The sequence below is a fragment of the Dryobates pubescens genome, chromosome Z (assembly GCF_014839835.1).
Source record: "Dryobates pubescens isolate bDryPub1 chromosome Z, bDryPub1.pri, whole genome shotgun sequence".
NCBI lineage: Eukaryota > Metazoa > Chordata > Aves > Piciformes > Picidae > Dryobates > Dryobates pubescens.
This window is the reverse complement of record NC_071657.1, coordinates 135,411,824-135,430,562: the sequence shown is the minus strand read 5'-3', so window position 1 is coordinate 135,430,562 and position 18,739 is coordinate 135,411,824. Positions and strand designations below refer to the sequence as shown.

The window sequence follows — 18,739 nt, the reverse complement described above, 5'->3', positions numbered from 1 at the left end:
ACAAGGTCTTTACACAACAGGTAGAGCACATTCTTCCTTGGTTGCTTCCTGAAGTCAAGCCAAACCCAAAACCACTTCTGTGCATGCAGAGTGTGCAGCTGTCAAAGATCAGCATTTGTCTCAGTCCTTGTTTTCTCCATCACCTCTGATAACATAATTCCTCTAAGGTCTACTTTCCGTCTTATGGGGTTGCCCCTCAGGTTAGGAAAGATGTTGAGTTGCTGGAAGGTGTCCAGAGAAGGGCAACAAAGCTGGGGAGGGGTTTGGACCACAAGCCCTATGAGGAGATGCTGAGGGAGCTGGGGTTGCTTAGCCTGGAGAAGAGGAGGCTCAGGGGAGACCTTCTAGCTGTCTACAACTACCTGAAGGGAGGTTGTAGCCAGGTGGGAGTTGGTCTCTTCTCCCAGGCAACCAGCACCAGAACAAGAGGACACAGTCTCAAGCTGTGCCAGGGGAGGTTTAGGCCGGATGTTAGGAAGAAATTCTTCACAGAAAGAGAGATTGGCCATTGGAATGTGCTGCCCAGGGAGGGGGTGGAGTCACCATCACTGGAATACATAGAATACATAGAATACACCAGGTTGGAAGAGACCTTCAAGATCATTGCATCCAACCCATCAACCAATCCAACACCACCCAAACAACTAACCCACGGCACCAAGCACCCCATCAAGTCTCCTCCTGAAAACCTCCAGTGATGGCGACTCCACCACCTCCCAAGGCAGCCCATTCCAATGTGCAATCACTCTTTCTGTATAGAACTTTTTCCTAACATCCAGCCTGAACCTCCCCTGGTGCAGCCTGAGACTGTGTCCTCTTGTTCTGGTACTGGCCGCCTGGGAGAAGAGCCCAACATCCGTCTGCCTACAACCTCCCTTCAGGTAGTTGTAGAGAACAAGAAGGTCTCCCCTGAGTCTCCTCTTCTCCAGGCTAAGCAACCCCAGCTCCCTCAGCCTTTCCTCATAGGGCTTATGGAGATGTTTAAGAGGAGACTGGTGGGGTGCTTGGTGCCATGGTTTAGTTGATTAGATGGTGTTGGTTGATAGGTTGGTCTCCATGATCTCAAAGGTCTTTTACAACCTGGCTAATTATATTCTATTCCATTCCATTCCATTCCATTCTATTCTATATATTGGACCTCAAAGATCATCCGGTTCCAAACCCCCTGCCATGGGCAGGGACTCCTCACACTACAGCAGGTTGCTCAGAGCCACATCCAGCCTGGCCTTCAAAACCTCCAGGGATGAGGCTTCCACCACCTCCCTGGGCAACCTGTGCCAGTGCCTCACCACCCTCATGGGGAAGAACTTCTTCCTAACATCCAATCTGACTTCTTCTTACCATCCCCCTTTCTCTCTCAACAACAGCCAAGGAAATTTGCTTCTGCCAAGGAAATTTGGTCCTCACTAGCAGGTCCCTCACAATGACCACTTACAGCACACATTATGGTAGTCCCTGGACAATATTTTAATTGCCCAGGCTTACCTCTTCAATTAACCACCATGACTAAATTTCATGCTAGGCTGGAGCATGGTAAATATTTGCTGAGATTGTGGTGTTTGCTTTTCAGTCGTGATGATTAATGCAAGTTAATTGGCAATCAACTTGAATTACTCCAGGACAATACTGGAGACTGGATGTAGGCACTGTGGCAAGGCAGATTTTTCCCCCCTCTCCAAACAGATAGGATTTATGGCAGCTCAATCTTATCTCAGATTCACAAGCTGAGGAGTTAATGTTTTCTGCTGCACTGCAGCTTCTCTAGACTGTGAATTTATTTTTAATGTCATTTTGAGACCAAAATTTCACCAGCTTAGCCCAGAGCAGGTGCTTTGCAAGCATACTCTGCAGCACATGGCTTCACAGCTTGGAATTCCTGCTAGCTGGATCTGCCTGAGGCACTGCAGGTCTTCTTGCACGGAATCACACACAGAAGCACTCAGAATTTCAGGGGCTGGATGGGACCTCAAAAGATCATCTAGTCCAACAGCCCTGTCAGAGCAGGATCACCTACTTCAAAGAATCATAGAATTGTTAGGGTTGGAGGGGACCTCAAGGATCATCCAGCTCCAACCCCCCTGCCATGAGCAGGGACACCACACACTACAGCAAGTTTCCCAGAGCCACATCCAGCCTGGCCTTAAACACCTCCAGGAATGAGGCTTCCACAACCTCCCTGAGCAACCTGTGCCAGTCTCTCACCACCCTCATGGGGAAGAACTTCTTCTGACATCCAATCTGAATCTACCCCTTTCTAGTTTTGCTCCATTCCCCCCAGTGCTATCACACCCTGACACCCTCAAAAGTCCCTCCCCAGCTTTCTTGTAACCCCCTTCAAATACCAGAAGGCCACAAGAAGATCTCTTTGGAGCCTTCTCTTCTCCAGACTGAACAACCCCAACTCCTTCAGTCTATCTCCATAGGAGAGAAGCTCCAGCCCTCTGATGATCCTTGTGGCCCTTCTCTGGACACCTTCCAGCACCTCCAGATCCTTCCTGTACTAGGGGCTCCAGAACTGGACACAAGTGCTCCAGGTGGGGTCTCACTAGAACGGAGCAGAGGGGGAGAATCACTTCCTTCGACCTGCTGGCCCTGCTTCTCTTGATGCAGCCCAGGATGGGATTGGCTTTCTGGGCTGCAAGTGCACACTGCTGGCTCCTGTTGAGCTTCTCATCCCCCAGCACCCCCAAGTCCTTTTCTTCAGGGCTACTCTCCAGCCCCTCACTGCCCAGCCTGTACTTCTTAGACACCACCATTTCAAGAAGTTCATGATTGTTTTTTGTCAGCTCAGCAGATGTACAAACCTTGGCAGTGAAATGGTGAGAGCAGATGTGTGCCCAGTTGCAGTGTGTGGCTTTCCTCCTGAGCAGCCTGCTGCTTGTGCAGTGTAGTTTCCCATCTTTCTAGCATGGGAGCTGAATGTCCTCCTGCCTCGGGCACTAAGCACCGCTGTGCCTCTCCTCTGGTTAGAGGAATTCCTTCCTTGAAAGGCACTGAGTGTTGTGGCTCATGCAGCAATCAGCCCCCTTTCCCCACAGCAGATTTTTCTTCTTGTTTTTGTCCTTTGGGCAGAATTTCAGCTCCAGAAAATAGGATTTCCAGTCCCTTCCCTACAAATCAGGGCTCTGGCTCCCAGGCTGACCTGCAGCAACAGTGTGGCTGGAATGGGAATGTGGGAGTGGAGCTATTTGGTCTAGTTGCTAGTTGTTGTTTACTAGAATAGTAAGAACATGATGTTTTAATATCCCAAGCCATTAGGACCTGGTTTGGGTATAACCAAACATCAAAGCTAACCAATGAGAAACAGACAGCACGGCATGGACTGGCTGGCTGTACTGCTCTATAGATGTGTGGTGGAGGCATGCAATTATTTCTCTGAGCCCAAGTTTTATGTGAAAACAAAAATGTTCACAATCTGGCTTTATGGCTTGTTTTCATATTTTTTGGCACTGTATATTGTATTGGAAAAGAAAGGGGGGGGGGGGAATGTCTTTAATTAAAAGCAGTCTTTTGAACGTTCCCCCAGACTTCAGTTTTCGTCTCTTCTGTTACTGCTTTGCTCCATGGTCCCTCTCCCTCCCACATCTACTCCATGTGTTTAAGCCACCCTTAAAAACTTTGATTGCTTCCTTCCCTATTGTTTTGTGAGTCCTCCTCTGAGGTCTCCAGGCCTACTCAACACCCTCTGAAGACTCTCATGTGGAGTGTAGCCACTGCATGCTGTTTGGGGTCTCTCTGCTGTCCCCACAGAGCGGTGAATGTGGAGGTTCATAATGAGCCTAGCCCCTGAGTGCTTTGCTGGTGCCACCAGAAGCTGAGGGGGGTGGTTTTGTACCCTCTACCAAGCCCTGTGAGGAGAGGCTGAGGGAGCTGGGGTTGCTTAGCCTGGAGAAGAGGAGGCTTAGAGTAGACCTTCTTGCCCTCTACAACTACCTGAAGGGAGGTTGTAGCCAGGTGAGGGTTGGTCTCTTCTCCCAGGCAACAAGCAACGGAACAAGAGGACACAGTCTCAAGTTGCACCAGGGGAGGTTTAGGCTGGATGTCAGGAAGAAGTTCTGTCCCAGAAAGAGAGATTGGCCATAGGAATGGTCTGCCCAGGGAGGTGGTGGAGCCAGCATCCCGGGAACTGTTTAAGAAGAGACTGGATGAGGCACTTGGTGCCATGGTTTAGTTGATGAGATGGTGTTGGGTGACAGGTTGGACCTGATGATCTCAAAAGTCTCTTCCAACCTGGTTAATTCTGTATGCTGTATTCAGAGATGCTGTTCACGTGGGGATGTGGCTATACAGGTGAAGGGAGGGTATGGATTTACAGCCTGCAGGCTACTACTGATTGCTGACACTCTGAGCAGTAGACACACGTAGCACAGTTAAGAGTTAAGTTACTGTTCATACATTTTTGTTTGTGGTCTTCCAGACAGAAAGTGTGGATTGTAAAAACTGTCTTTCCTGTATAATATTTGTCTACTGCATGTGTGTCATTTTCCTTGCTGTTATGCTGTGTCCTGATTACTGTGCAGCCACTCGCAGCCTCTGAAGAGGACAGCACCTGAAAATGCTAGAATAGAGTAGAATAGAATAGAGTAGAATAGAATAGAATAGAATAGAATAGAATAGAATAGAATAGAATCAACCAGGTTGGAAAAGACCTTCGAGATCATCGAGTCCAACCTATCACCCAACACCATCTAATCAACTAAACCATGGCACCAAGTGCCTCATCCAGGCTCTTCCTAAACACCTCCAGTGATGGTGACTCCACCACCTCCCTGGGCAGCACATTCCAATGACCAATCTCTCTTTCTATGATGAATTTCTTCCTAACACCCAGCCTAAATATCCCCTGGCACAGCTTGAGACTGAGTCCTCTTGTTCCAGTGCTGGTTGCCTGGGAGAAGAGCCTACCTACCACCAGGCTACAACCTCCCTTCATGTAGTTGTAGAGAGCAAGAAGGTCTCCCCTGAGCCTCCTCTTCTCCAGGCTAAGCAACCCCAGCTCCCTCAGCCTCTCCTCACAGGGCTGTGCTCCAGACCCCTCCCCAGCTTTGTTGCCCTTCTCTGGACACCTTCCAGCATCTCAACATCTTTCCTAAACTGAGTGGCCCAGAACTGGACACAGGACTCAAGCTGTGGCCTAACCAGTGCTGAGGGCACAATGACCTCCCTGCTCCTGCTGGCCACACTGTTCCTGATGCAGGCCAGAATGCCATTGTCCTTCTGTGCCACCTGGGCACACTGCTGGCTTGTGTTCAGCCTACTATCAACCAGCACCCCCAGGTCCCACTGATGCTTGTGTGAAGAATAACTCAAGGAAATAAGAGAAACAAATCCAGTGAAGGGTATAATGAAAAGTGTGTGTCTTTATTTATTTATTTATTTATTTATTTTCTGCTGAGTTTGTGTGCTAAATGGTTTGCTTCCATGAGTGCAATCAAAATGCACATCACATTTTCATGTACTTTATTCGTAGGCTGAGTACTTCTACGAGTTCTTGTCCTTGCGCTCCTTGGATAAAGGCATAATGGCTGATCCAACTATAAATATCCCTCTGCTTGGAACAGTTCCTCACAAGGCATCAGGTTTGTGCTGTTGATGTTATAAGCTGCCTTCCTGTCAAAAAACTACTCCACAGCTCTGACTGGCTTCAGCTTGGAGGCCTTCCTGAGTCTGAAGTGATTTGCCTTTTCTCTAATCCAACACGGGCTGCAGATTGTCTTGCCGGTTCTTGTCCGGGCTCTCCTTGAATCCATGTTGTCTTCTGATGCCTCCAGTCACTTGGGCAAGTTCACTGCCTCCAATTACAGAATCATAGGATCATAGGATTGCCAGGGTTGGAAGGGACCTCAAGGATCAGCCAGTTCCAACCCCCCTGCCATGGGCAGGGACACCTCACACTACAGCAGGTTGCTCACAGCCACATCCAGCCTGGACTTAAAAGCCTCCAGGGATGAGGCTTCCACCACCTCCCTGGGCAACCTGTGGCAGTCTCTCACCACCCTCATGGGGAAGAGCTTCTTCCTAACATCCAATCTGAATATACCCATTTCCAGTTTTTTTTTTCCATTCCCCCCAGTCCTATCACTCCCTGACACCCTACAAAGTCCCTCCCCAGCTTTCCTGTAGCCCCCTTCAGACACTGGAAGGCCACAATTAGGTCTCCTCAGAGCCTTCTCTTCTTCAGACTGACCAGCCCCAACTCTCTCGTAGCAGAGCAGCTCCAGCCCTCTGCTCACCCCCATGGCCCTTCTCTGGACACATTCTGGCTCATTCAGATCCTTCAGAGGCTCCAGAACTGGACACAGTCCTCCAGGTGGTGTCTCACCAGAGCATGAAGATTCCCTTCCTGTTGTCCTGAGGCTAGGTGCAATGGCTTCATCTGGTGACCACTAGTCCTTGTACTGGTAGGGACAGCAGTCAGCCTATACTGTTGGTCCATGCCAATCCTGATTTTGTAGATCACAGAAGCACAGAAACATTCAGGTTGGAAAAGAGCCTCAGGATCACCAAGTCCAACCCAGAACCCTACACTACAAGGCTCACCCCTAAACCAGAGCCCCAAGCACCACATCCAAAACACCATTATACACATCCAGGCTTGGGGGTTCAACCACCTCCCTGGGCAGCACATTCCAATGCCTGACCACTTTCTCTGTGAAAAAATGTTTCCTTATGTCCAGTCTAAACCTACCCAGTAGCAGCTTGAGGCCATTCCCTCTTGTTCTATCACTAATTACCTGGGAGAAGAGACCAGCACCAGCCTTGCTCAACATCCTTTCAGGTAGCTGTAGAGAGCCAGGAGGTCTCCCCTCAGCCTCCTCTGTTTCACACTAACCATCCCCAGCTCCTTCAGTTGCTCTTCATCAGATTTATTCTCCAGGCCCTTCCCCAGCTTCCTTGACCTCCTCTTTGCCCACTCTGCTGTGCTGGTAGAGAGGGATATTGGGCTGCAGGGCTGTGCATGGACTCCCATTTTTTTCCAGACCCTGCATGCTTGCTGAGATTGGTAGTTCAGAGATGTCCCCTCAGAAATCCCACCCATGAGACTGTACATGGGTTTTGGTAGTGGCTTTTCATATCTACCAAGCAGGTAAAGCAATTGCTTGAGAACATGAAGACCTGTGCAGACACACAGGAGTTATTCTCAGTGTGCCTCTACTGGAAACAATACTGAACAGAACAGAAGGACAAGAAGTGAGCTCCCAAACAAAAGGGATTGAGCGTGTGTGCATCCTGCACATCCCAGAAGAGCATTTCAGTTTCCAGCTAAGATTAAATGAGATATAAGAGCTGGGTTTCCTCAGGTTCCTCTTCACATTATTTACATTTCCCTAACTCCTGCTAAACCACTCTCTGCAGCCTTGGGTGTAAGCCCTCCAGGGGATGAAGACATATAATTACACAGGAGAGGCAGTTCTGTGGACTGGTGGTGGGACGAGAGCTGGCAGAGAGAAGGCCTAAACTGTAATTCCCTCTATTTTTCAGCCAGTGATAGGCAAGTGTAAACTGCATCCTGTATCTGGGAAGATGGGACCAGACCTGAGGTTTGCCTTTCCACAGCTCTGCTCAGCACTTTGGAAGCCCACAGGAGCTCACAGCCTTGGTTCTGGCTGCCAGGGACTTTTGCTCTGTGCTTTGTTTTGACTGTGGCGCACTTAGAGCGGTCTTAGCATGACCCAAGAAGCATAAAAAGGCAGGGTTATGCAAAGAGTTTAGGGACTTTATTTCAGCTCTGAACCAGCACAGAGGTTGCTGATCACAGGAGGGTCATTTTCTGCATTTCTGAGTGCCTGGGAGTTTGGGCATATGGGAAATGTAGAACTGTGGATGCTTCTAGTGTGGGGAGTGGGGGTGTTCAAGCAGCGTGTGGACCTGGTGCTTAGGGACATGCTTCAGTGTTGATCCTTCAGTGCTGGGTCAAGGGTGATCTTTGAGGTCTCTTCCAACCAGTTATGTTCTGTGATTCTGTGCTAAGAGGTTTCCCCTTGGATGTTTGCCCTAAGAGGTGCATTCCTGGTCTTTGCTTGGGGACTTCACCACCTCCCTGGGCAGCACATTCCAATGCCTGACCACTCTTGCCATGAAAAAACATTTCCTAATGTTCAATCTAAACCTGCCCAGTGGCAGCTTGAGGCCATTCCCTCTTGTTCTATCACTAATTACCTGGGAGAAGAGACCAGCACCAGCCTTTCCACAGCCTCCTTTCAGGTAGCTGTAGAGAGCCAGGAGGTCTCCCCTCAGCCTCCTCTGTTTCACACTAACCATCCCCAGCTCCTTCAGTTGCTCTTCATCAGATTTCTTCTCCAGGCCCTTCCCAGCTTCCTTGCCCTCCCCTGTCCTGGCTCCAGCACCTCCACATCTCTCTTGTATTGAGGTGCCCAAAACAGGGCACAATACTCAGGGTGTGGCCTCCCCAGAGCTGAGTACCAGGGGACAATCCCCTCCCTGCTCCTGCTGGACACAGCATTGCTGATCCCAGCCAGGATGCCTGTATTACATAAGTAATTGCCTTGTTTGCAAGAAAAAGTATGTTTGCTGGGAGATTGCTTTCTGTGCTGTAGATTGTTGGAGTAATGGCAGCAAATGAGCAGCAGCTCATCTCCTGTGCATCTGTGCTACTTTACTTCCAGTCTCCTGGAACTGCTGGGGTCAGAGTGGCTGGAGAGCAGCCAGGCAGAAAGGGACCTGGGGGTGCTGGTTGATAGTAGGCTGAACATGAGCCTGCAGTGTGCCAAGGTGGCCAAGAAGCTCAATGGCATACTGCCCTGCAGCAGGAATAGTGTGGCCAGCAGGAGCAGGGAATTCATTGTGCCCCTGTGCTCAGCACTGGTTAGGCCACACCTTGAGTCCTGTGTCCAGTTCTGGGCCCCTCAGTTTAGGAAAGATGTTGAGATGCTGGAACATGTCCAGAGAAGGGCAACAAAGCTGGGGAGGGGTCTGGAGCACAGCCCTGTGAGAAGAGGCTGAAGGAGCTGGGGTTGCTTAGCCTGGAGAAGAGGAGGCTCAGGAGAGAGCTTCTTGCTGTCTTGAGGTTGTAGCCAGTAGGGGTTTGATCTCTTCTCCCAGGCAACCAGCACTAGAACAAGAGGACAGAGTCTCAAGCTGTGCTAGCGGAGGTTTAGGCTGATGTTAGGAAGAAATTCTTCATAGAGAGAGTGATTTGCCATTAAAGTGTGCTGCCCAGGGAGGTGGTGGAGTCACCATCCCTGGAGGTGTTTAGAAAGGGACTGGATGGGGTGCTTGGTGCCATGGTTTAGTTGATTAGATGGTGTTGGATGATAGGTTGGACTTGATGATCTCAAAGGTCTCTTCCAACCTGGTCTGGTCTATTCCCTTCCCTTCCCTTCCCTTCTCTTCTCTTCTCTTCTCTTCTCTTCTCTTCTCTTCTCTTCTCTTCTCTTCTCTTCTCTTCTCTTCTCTTCTCTTCTCTTCTCTTCTCTTCTCTTCTCTTTCTCTTTCTCTTTCTCTTTCTCTTTCTCTTTCTCTTTCTCTTTCTCTTTCCCTTTCCCTTTCCCTTTCCCTTTCCCTTTCTCTTTCTCTTTCTCTTCTCTTCTCTTCTACTGCATTCTATTCCATTCCATTCCATTCCATTCCATTCCATAAATGAAGTGGTCTCTGTGTTCTCTGGATTACAGTTTTCCATCAGTGGCATTGCACTACAGCAGAAATATACATGGATAGTGTTAGTTTTTTGAATGTGTGCTTTTGCATGTGTATGGATATATGTGCTCACAAATGAAAATGTTGTTCTTGTTCCCCTTCAAGTTGTTCAGGTTGGATTTCCTTGCCTGGGCAAACAAGATGGGGTTGCTGCATTTGAAGTGAACGTGATCATAATGAATTCAGAGGGCAATATTATTCTCCAGACTCCTCAGAATGCCATCTTCTTCAAAACCTGCCAGCAAGGTAACACTAAAGAGAACATCCTGGAATACTGCTCCTAGTCACCTGACTTTCCTATGTTCTGTTCAGCATGAAGGCTAGAGAAGATGGAAATAAAGTGGTCACACAATGTGCAGTAATGATGGTGAATGTCAAGCTGACTCTGTCCATAGGTGAGGTGGGGTGAAGTTTCCCCCCAGCATTAACTTTAGCCAGCCTAACTCACTTGGCAGCAAATGAAGCTGTATTTACAAGCAAAACCTACACTCTACAATGGAATGCAAGGAATATGTACAAAATATACAGGATTGACAATATTTGTGCAGATATGTACAATTAGCAAGTAACAAGGTAAACCACCCGGTCCAAAAGACCAGGGAAGCTGCTCCACTGTCCCCCCAAACCTCCCCCACCCCCCTGTACCAGAGAGAGAGAAGCTGAGAGAAGGCAGTGTTAGTCTTGTCTCAAGGTCAGCCAGAAGCATTGTTATCTCCCAGGCGAAGCAGAAGAGCCAAGATCACAGGAGAAGTGAAAAGGAATAGGAATGGAAGGGCAATGTGAAGAATTGTTATGGTACAGCTCCTTTTACCCCACACATTTGATGGATGAATTTGTTTAGAGCAATCTTTTGTTTTCCTTTTTACACCCAATAGTGATTTATTTGTATTTTACTACTTTTCTGCTTGAAATCTGCAGCAAAATTTTAAAGGCATAGCCTAAACCTACCACAGTAGGTTTGCTGTTCATCTGCTATGTGTTTCCTAACCCTTTGCCTACTATCAGCTCCATCTCCCTTCCCTTCCCTTCCCTTCCCTTCCCTTCCCTTCCCTTCCCTTCCCTTCCCTTCCCTTCCCTTCCCTTCCCTTCCCTTCCCTTCCCTTCCCTTCCCTTCCCTTCCCTTCCCTTCCCTTCCCTTCCCTTCCCTTCCCTTCCCTTCCCTTCCCTTCCCTTCCCTTCCCTTCCCTTCCCTTCCCTTCCCTTCCCTTCCCTTCCCTTCCCTTCCCTTCCCTTCCCTTCCCTTCCCTTCCCTTCCCTTCCCTTCCCTTCCCTTCCCTTCCCTTCCCTTCCCTTCCCTTCCCTTCCTTTTGAACCAAACTGGGGAAAAAGAATAGATTAGAATAGAATAGAGTAGAGTAGAGTAGAGTAGAATAGGATAGGATAGGATAGGATAGGATAGGATAGGATAGGATAGGATAGGATAGGATAGGATAGGATAGAATTAGCCAAGTTGGAAAAGATCTTAGAGATCATCAAGTCCAACCTATCACCCAACACCATCTAATCAATCTAACCATGGCACCAAGCACCCCATCCAGGCTCTTCCTAAACACCTCCAGTGATGGTGACTCCACCATGGCCAATCTCTCTTTCTGGGAAGAACTTCTTCCTAACATCCAGCCTAAACCTCCCCTGGCACAGCTTGAGACTGTGTCCTCTTGTTCTGGTGCTGCTTGCCGGGGAGAAGAGACTAACCCCCACCTGGCTACAACCCCCCTTCAGGTAGTTGCAGAAACACATCTATATAGCAAATGTTCTGTGTTGTATTTACATCAGACTCACAATTTCATACATGAGGTCTTTGCTCCCATTAAGCCCCCATTTTCCTTTGTGTTTCCCTGCCCACTTCTCCCCCCTTCCCCTCCACTTTCTGTGGGCTAATTGGCAGCAGCAAGGCTTCAAAGGACACAGGCAGCTTTGCTGCTTAGGTGTAGTGAGGTTTCAAGTAATAAAGGGCTCCTGCTCCTGCTGCTCGCTCTTTGAAGCTGCACTGCAGCCAATTAGCTTGAAGAAAAGAGAGCAGAGGAAAAAAAAAAGTGTGAGACTGGGAATGAAGATTAAATAGAAGAATTCAAAATCTCCCTGTGCATCAGCCCTGCCACAGGTTCATTTGATACAATTGCACATGACATGGGAAAGCTGCCTTATCTTAGATCCTGAGGTTTCACTTTACAGCCGTACTTACAGTTGGTTGCACTGTGGCAAATGAATGCAGAAAGTCTTATTGCACAGTGTTTATGGTGCATGGATTGGTTGGCATCACCATTTAAGGTTTTCAGGGCAAAAACTCCACAGGACAGAATTTGGATTGCCTCCCCCCACTCCCTCCCTTTTCCCCCTCAGGGCAAAAGATAGACAGAGGAGGTAAGGGGTAACCAAAAGGGCTTGCATGGAATTGGGAGCTGAGAAAAGAACTGGATGCAGTACTCCACGTGGGGTCTCACCAGAGCTGAGTAGAGGTGGAGAATCACCTCCCTTAACCTGCTGGCCACACTTCTCTTGATGCAGCCCAGGATCTGGTTGGCTTTCTGGGCTGCAAGTGCTCACTGCTGGTTCATAGAATCATAGAATCAATAAGGCTGGAAAAGACCTCAAAGATCATCAAGTCCAACCTGTCACCCAACACCTCATGACTACTAAACCATGGCTTCATGTGCCACGTCCAGTCCCCTCTTGAACACCTCCAGGGATGGTGACTCCACCACCTCCCTGGGCAGCATATCCCAATGGCCAACAACTCTCTCTGTGAAGAGCTTTCTCCCCACCTCAAGCCTAAACTTCCCCTGGTGCAGCTTGAGACTGTGTCCTCTTGTTCTGGTGCTTGTTGTCTGGCAGAAGAGACCAACCCCCACCTGGCTACAACCTCCCTTCAGGTAGTTGCAGAGAGCAAGAAGCCTGAGCCTCCTCTTCTCCAGGCTAAGCAACCCCAGCTCCCTCAGCCTCTCCTCACAGGGCTGTGCTCCAAACCCCTCCCCAGCTTTGTTGCCCTTCTCTGGACATGCTCAAGTATCTCAATGCCCTTCTTAAACTGAGGAGCCCAGAACTGGACACAGGACTCAAGGTGTGGCCTAACCAGTGCTGAGTCCAGGGCAGAAAGACTTCCCTGCTCCTGCTGGTCACACTATTCTTGATGCAGTTCAGGATGCCACTGGACTGGTTGGTGTTAGAGTGAGTTTCCCTCCTCTAAAAGACATTGCTCATGGCAAAGAGCTCCAGTTCCTCCTGCCTGGGCTCTGGTTACTGTTTCTGGCCATTCTTGCTCATCCAGAAGGGCTCTTGCCAGAGGAAGTGAGGGGAGCAAGGGAGCAATTTTGTGGCTGAGGAGAGGGTTTGTTGTGACTAAGACGTGGCACACACAAAAGAGGCTTTCATGGTTTTCTGTTTGAAATAGCATGTATTTAAGCATTCATTTTCTGTAATGAATAGCAGCTCTGCAGTCAGGTACAAAGAGAGAAGCATTTCCAGAAAGAGTCCTAGAGTACAGTGTTGGAAAGCAGTAAGATCAAAAAGCCTTTACCACAGTGCCTGTTGTACAGGATGGTAGGTGCCAGCACTTCCTGATGAGGCAGTGGAGGGAAAGGATGCCATCCACAGGGACCTTGACAGGCTGGAGAGCTGGGCCCAAGCCAACCTCATGAGGTTCAGCAAGACCAAATGCAAGGTCCGGCATCCAGGTTGGGGCAATCCCAAGCACTGATATAGGCTGGGCAGGGACTGGCTTGAGAGCAGCCCTGAAGAAAAGGACTTGGGAGTGCTGGTGGATGAGAAGCTCAACAGGAGCCAGCAGTGAGCACTTGCAGCCCAGAAAGCCAACCAGAGCCTGGGCTGCGGCAAGAGAAGCAGAGCCAGCAGGGACAGGGAGGAGATTCTCCCCCTCTGCTCCACTCTGCTGAGACCCCACCTGGAGCACTGTGTCCAGTTCTGGAGCCCCTGTTACAGGAAGGATCTGGAGGTGCTGGAAGGTGTCCAGAGAAGAGCCACAAGGATGATCAGAGGGCTGGAGCTGCTCTGCTATGGAGACAGACTGAGGGAGTTGGGGCTGTTCAGTCTGGAGAAGAGAAGGCTCCGAGGAGACCTAATTGTGGCCTTCCAGTATCTGGAGGGGGCTACAAGAAAGCTGGGGAGGGACTTTTTAGGGTGTAAGGTTGTGATAGAACTAGGGGGAATGGATCCAAGCTGGAGGAGGGGAGATTTAGATTAGACATTAGGAAGAAGTTCTTGACCATGAGGATGGTGAGACACTGGCACTGGTTGCCCAGGGAGGTGGTAGAAGTCTCATCCCTGGATGTTTTTAAGGTCAGGCTGGATGTGGCTATGAGCAACCTGCTGTAGTGTGAGTTGTCCTTACCCATGGCAGGGGGTTGGAGCTGGATGATGCTTGAGGTCCCTTCCAACCCTAACAATTCCATGATTCTAAAAGAGGTGAGAATACTGGTGGCAGATGTTGTCAGTCACATAAGTTTACAGCACTGTTACACTAAAGGGAAGTAAGATCAACAAAACATGATGCCATCATGTCTACGTTCAGTCCATATCTCAGGCTTATCTGTATCAGGGTTTCCATAGGATTCAATCTCTTTGACCTCATCTTTGGTGGACTTGGGTGTTTTGATGATGGTGCTGGTACCTAGAGGTATTTCTGGTCCTTGGTATTGGTCAGACAGTGTTGCCAAATGCCTCTACCAGCGTTTCATCAAGAGTTGAGATACAGATAAGGGTGGGATGAAGATACAGGACCACTGTGCAGGAATGCTTTCATCTGCCTTTCTTTTTTGTTTTTCATGTAGCCTTGAAGCTGACTCTCTCATTTGGACACAGATTTCATCACTCTGTCACCTCAGCAGTACCAGCTGTAGTAATTAGTGAAATGCAAGTTGCAGTGCAGTCTGCTTGAGGTGGCAGACACTGAAACTGGTCCTGCATACTGAGGGCAGGCCTAACCAGCAGTGCAAGACCTGCTCTGAGCTGCCTGCTCATTTCCAGGCAGGGGAGGAACTGCTGGACTGAGCAGACTATCCACATTGATCTAGTTGGGGATGTCCCTGCTGGCTGTGGGGAGGTCAGACTAGATGACCCTTGGAGTTCCCTTCTGCCCAGGACCATTCTGTGCTTCTGTGATTGCTCAAGCATGCAAAGAACAGCAGAGCAGTGGAAATTCAGTTAGTCAGCAAGCACATTGTGCATGTTTCTGAGCATGTGACGAAACCTCTATTTGTAAACTAACAAGAAAGCAACTGATTTCTCTTGAGGAGGTCTTAGCTGAACTTCCCTTTCTGTCAGTGTTGTAGTTTAAGCTTTTCCCAGAGTCCCAAAGCCCAAATGGAACATATTTGGATTGCCTCCCCTCTCCCTTTTTTATCCTGGTAGGGAGAAAGGAGAGGTAAAATCACAAAATCAACAGTCTGGAATCAATTTGGAAGTTCTGGGCTCCTTAGTTTAAGAAGGATATTGAGATGCTTGAACGTGTCCAGAGAAGGGCAACAAAGCTGGGGAGGGGTCTGGAGCACAGCCCTGGGAGGAGAGGCTGAGGGAGCTGGGGTTGCTTAGCCTGGAGAAGAGGAGGCTCAGGGGAGACCTTATTGCTCTCTACAACTCCCTGAAGGGAGGTTGTAGCCAGGAGTGGGTTGGTCTCTTCTCCCAGGCAACCAGCACCAGAACAAGAGGACACAGTCTCAAGCTGTGCCAGGGGAGGTTTAGGCTGGATGTGAGGAGAAAGTTCTTCCCAGCAAGAGAGATTGGCCATTGGAATGTGCTGCCCAGGGAGGTGGTGGAGTCACCATCCCTGGAGGTGTTCAGAAAAGGCTTGGATGTGGCACTTGAAGTTTAGTTGTTATGAGGTGTTAGGTATTAGGTAATAGGTTGGACTTGATGATCTCTGAGGTCTTTTCCAACCTGGTTGATTCTATTCAATTCTATTTGGTACTCATTCATTGCATTCCATTGTAGACTGTAGTTTTGATGGTAAATACAGCTTCATTTGCTTCCAACTAGGCTGGTCTGGCAAATTTAATGCTGGGGGGAAATTTCAGCCCACCACATTACAATTAAATAGGCTTTCTGGACAGGAAAGAGAAGAAAATAGACCTTGACCCAGCAAAACCAAGCCTCTCTGCCCACCTGGGTCAGGTTTCGTTGTCCACCTGGGGCTGGGTTCTTTTCAGCCCCTCCGGGGGTGGGTGTAAGCTGACACAGTCAGGATTGGCCTGTCCATCAGCAAATGTTTCTAGTGCTGTGTCAGAGGAATGCATCAATCCAACCAAGAGGTGCATAATACTCAGCTGAGACTGTTGTTGTATTTTATGAAGCGGAGTGTCCAGGAGGCTGCAGGAACGGAGGCTTCTGCAACGAAAGACGCATCTGTGAATGCCCAGATGGATTTTATGGACCACACTGTGAGAAAGGTAATGGTAAAACCATCTTCCCAACTGTCTTCTTTACCAGAACCTCAGCAAAAGGTTGAGAGAGCGCAGAGCGGCCAGGTGGAAAGGGACCTGGGGGTGCTGGTTGATAGTAGGCTGAACACGAGCCAGCGGTGTGCCCAGGTGGCCAAGAAGGCCAATGGCATCCTGGCCTGCATCAGGAATAGTGTGGCCAGCAGGAGCAGGGAAGTCATTCTGCCCCTGGACTCAGCACTGGTTAGGCCACATCTTGAGTCCTGTGTCCAGTTCTGGGCTCCTCAGTTTAGGAAAGATGTTAAGATGCTGGAAGGTGTCCAGAGAAGGGCAACAAAGCTGGGGAGGGGTCTGGAGCACAGTCCTGTGAGGAGAGGCTGAGGGAGCTGGGGTTGCTTAGCCTGGAGAAGAGAAGGCTCAGGGGAGACCTTCTTGCTCTCTACAACTACCTGAAGGGAGGTTGTAGCCAGGTGGGGGTTGGTCTCTTCTCCCAGGCAACCAGCACCAGAACAAGAGGACGCAGTCTCAAGCTGTGCCAGGGGAGGTTGAGGCTGGATGTTAGGAAGAAGTTCTTCCCAGAAAGAGAGATTGGCCATTGGGATGTGCTGCCCAGGGAGGTGGTGGAGTCATCGTCACTGGAGGTGTTTAGGAAGAGCCTGGATGAGGCACTTGGTGCCATGGTTTAGCTGATTACATGGTGTTGGGTGATAAGTTGGACTGGATGATCTCAGAGATCTTTTCCAACCTGGTTAATTCCATTCTGTTCTAAAACTCTAGCTGCAGCTTTGCAGCCCCTCCTAAAAATGGCACTGGCCTGGTCTGCAGGGTTCATATGTTTTGAGTTCACACATGGAAGAGAATTACTATTATCATCCACAGTCTAATGGAAACATTAAGTGCTTATAGGAAAAAGGTTTTATCTGCAGGAGATTGCCTTTAGCAAAAACTGGCACAATAGTTCAGGGATCTCTATTCACAGGGGATTCATCTGGCAAAAAGATTCAGTCAAATTCTGCTAATGAGGACTAGCTGGGAAGCAAAGCACAGGGCTTAGTTGTTCTGCATTTGTTTATTTGGAGATAAGATCTAATTTGGAAGCAGGCTGACAATGAAAATGGGAAAATGAAGAAAAAAATCTCTTTCCCCCTTCCATTAATGACTGCTAGCCCCCAGCAACATTTCCAGAAGCAAAGGACCAGAAAATTAGAGTGACTTGGTGAGGAAACTTGCTCTTCTTCCTATGTTTTCCTTCCTCATCCCCCAGTGACTCTCCTGGGGTGGCTAGAGATGTAGCAAACCATCCCCATGGGCATCCAATTCTCATTCCCATTCACTCCCAGACACTCTGGCTGCATCCAAAATATTAAGGACAAAGGATTAGGGACTGTTCTCTGGCCTGGAGACCGGCAGGCATGGCACAGTTTGCATGTTTCAGAAACTCTCTTATCCATCACAAACAACCCCTCCAGATCTCTGCTGGGAGGAGCCTGTGGCCACTGCTCACCCCATGGCCATGCTCAGGAGGGTTTGCCAGTCAGCTGAGGACAAAGATGCATGAGGAACAGCACTGGCAGTTTCACAAGGTCTTGTGCCCCTACCTGACCTCATGCAGGAGCTCTGGGGAAGGTTCGTGGGGAACGTGCAGGGCAGTTTGACCACCAACTTGGCCACACAGCAGGCTTCCATTGCATAAAGTAGGTAGCTAAACTCATGCAAAGGGACCTGGGGGTACTGGTTGATAGCAGGCTGAACAGGAGCCAGCAGTGTGCCCAGGTGGCCAAGAAGGACAATGGCATCCTGGCCTGCCATCAGGAAGTGTGGCCAGCAGGAGCAGGGGGGTCCATTCTGCCCTGGACTCAGCATGGTTAGGCCACACCTTGATTCCGGTGTCCAGTTCTGGGCCCCTCAGTTTAGGAAAGATGTTGAGGTGCTGGAAGGTGTCCAGAGAAGGGCAGTGAGGCTGGGGAGAGGTCTGGAGCACAGCCCTGTGAGGAGAGGCTGAGGGAGCTGGGGTTGTTTAGCCTGGAGAAGAGGAGGCTCAGGGGAGACCTTATTGCCATCTACAGCTACCTGAAGGGAGGTTGTAGCCAGGTGGGGGTTGGTCTCTTCTCCCAGGCAACCAGCACCAGAACATGAGGACACAGTCTCAAGCTGCACCAGGGGAAGTTTAGGCTGGGTGTTAGGAAGAAGTTGTTCACAGAAAGAGAGATTGGCCATTGGGATGTGCTGCCCAGGGAGGTGGTGGAGTCACCATCACTGGAGGTGTTTAGGAAGAGACTGGATGGGGTTCTTGGTGCCATGGTTTAGTTGATTAGATGGTGTTGGGTGATAGGTTGGACTCCATGATCTCAAAGGTCTTTTCCAACCTGGTTGATTCTATTCTATTCTACCAGTATGCAGAGGGAGAAGGGAGGGTTCCTTGAACAGCTTGCCAAGGAACCCCACTGGATTGCTGACACTTCTAAGTGCAGCCCCTAAAGAGATAGTCCTGCCTGCAGAGCTGAGGCACCAGCTACAGCACTACAGAAGAGACTGCTCTGGGGGGAATTTAGATGTCCAGAGAGTGTAGCTGGGCACTTTGGCCTCCTCTGCTTGACATGAAACTGTGCAAGAGGCAATTTCTATTTGCATGACTAAGAGTGTGACCAGGAGGTTGAGGGAGTTTCTCCCCCTCTACTCTACTCTTGTTA

The 18,739-nt window shown here is 49.4% G+C and overlaps 1 protein-coding gene across 1 annotated transcript in view; it reads left to right on the top strand.

The window, feature by feature from the left end:
* WIF1 (WNT inhibitory factor 1) overlaps positions 1-18,739 on the top strand; it is a 61,779-nt gene that overhangs the window by 29,607 nt on the left and 13,433 nt on the right. Inside the window, exons 3-5 of the mRNA XM_054178203.1 lie at positions 5,471-5,579; positions 9,763-9,903; positions 15,963-16,058. Of these exons, the coding sequence (XP_054034178.1) occupies positions 5,471-5,579; positions 9,763-9,903; positions 15,963-16,058 (346 nt within the window). The remainder of the gene's footprint in view (positions 1-5,470; positions 5,580-9,762; positions 9,904-15,962; positions 16,059-18,739) is intronic.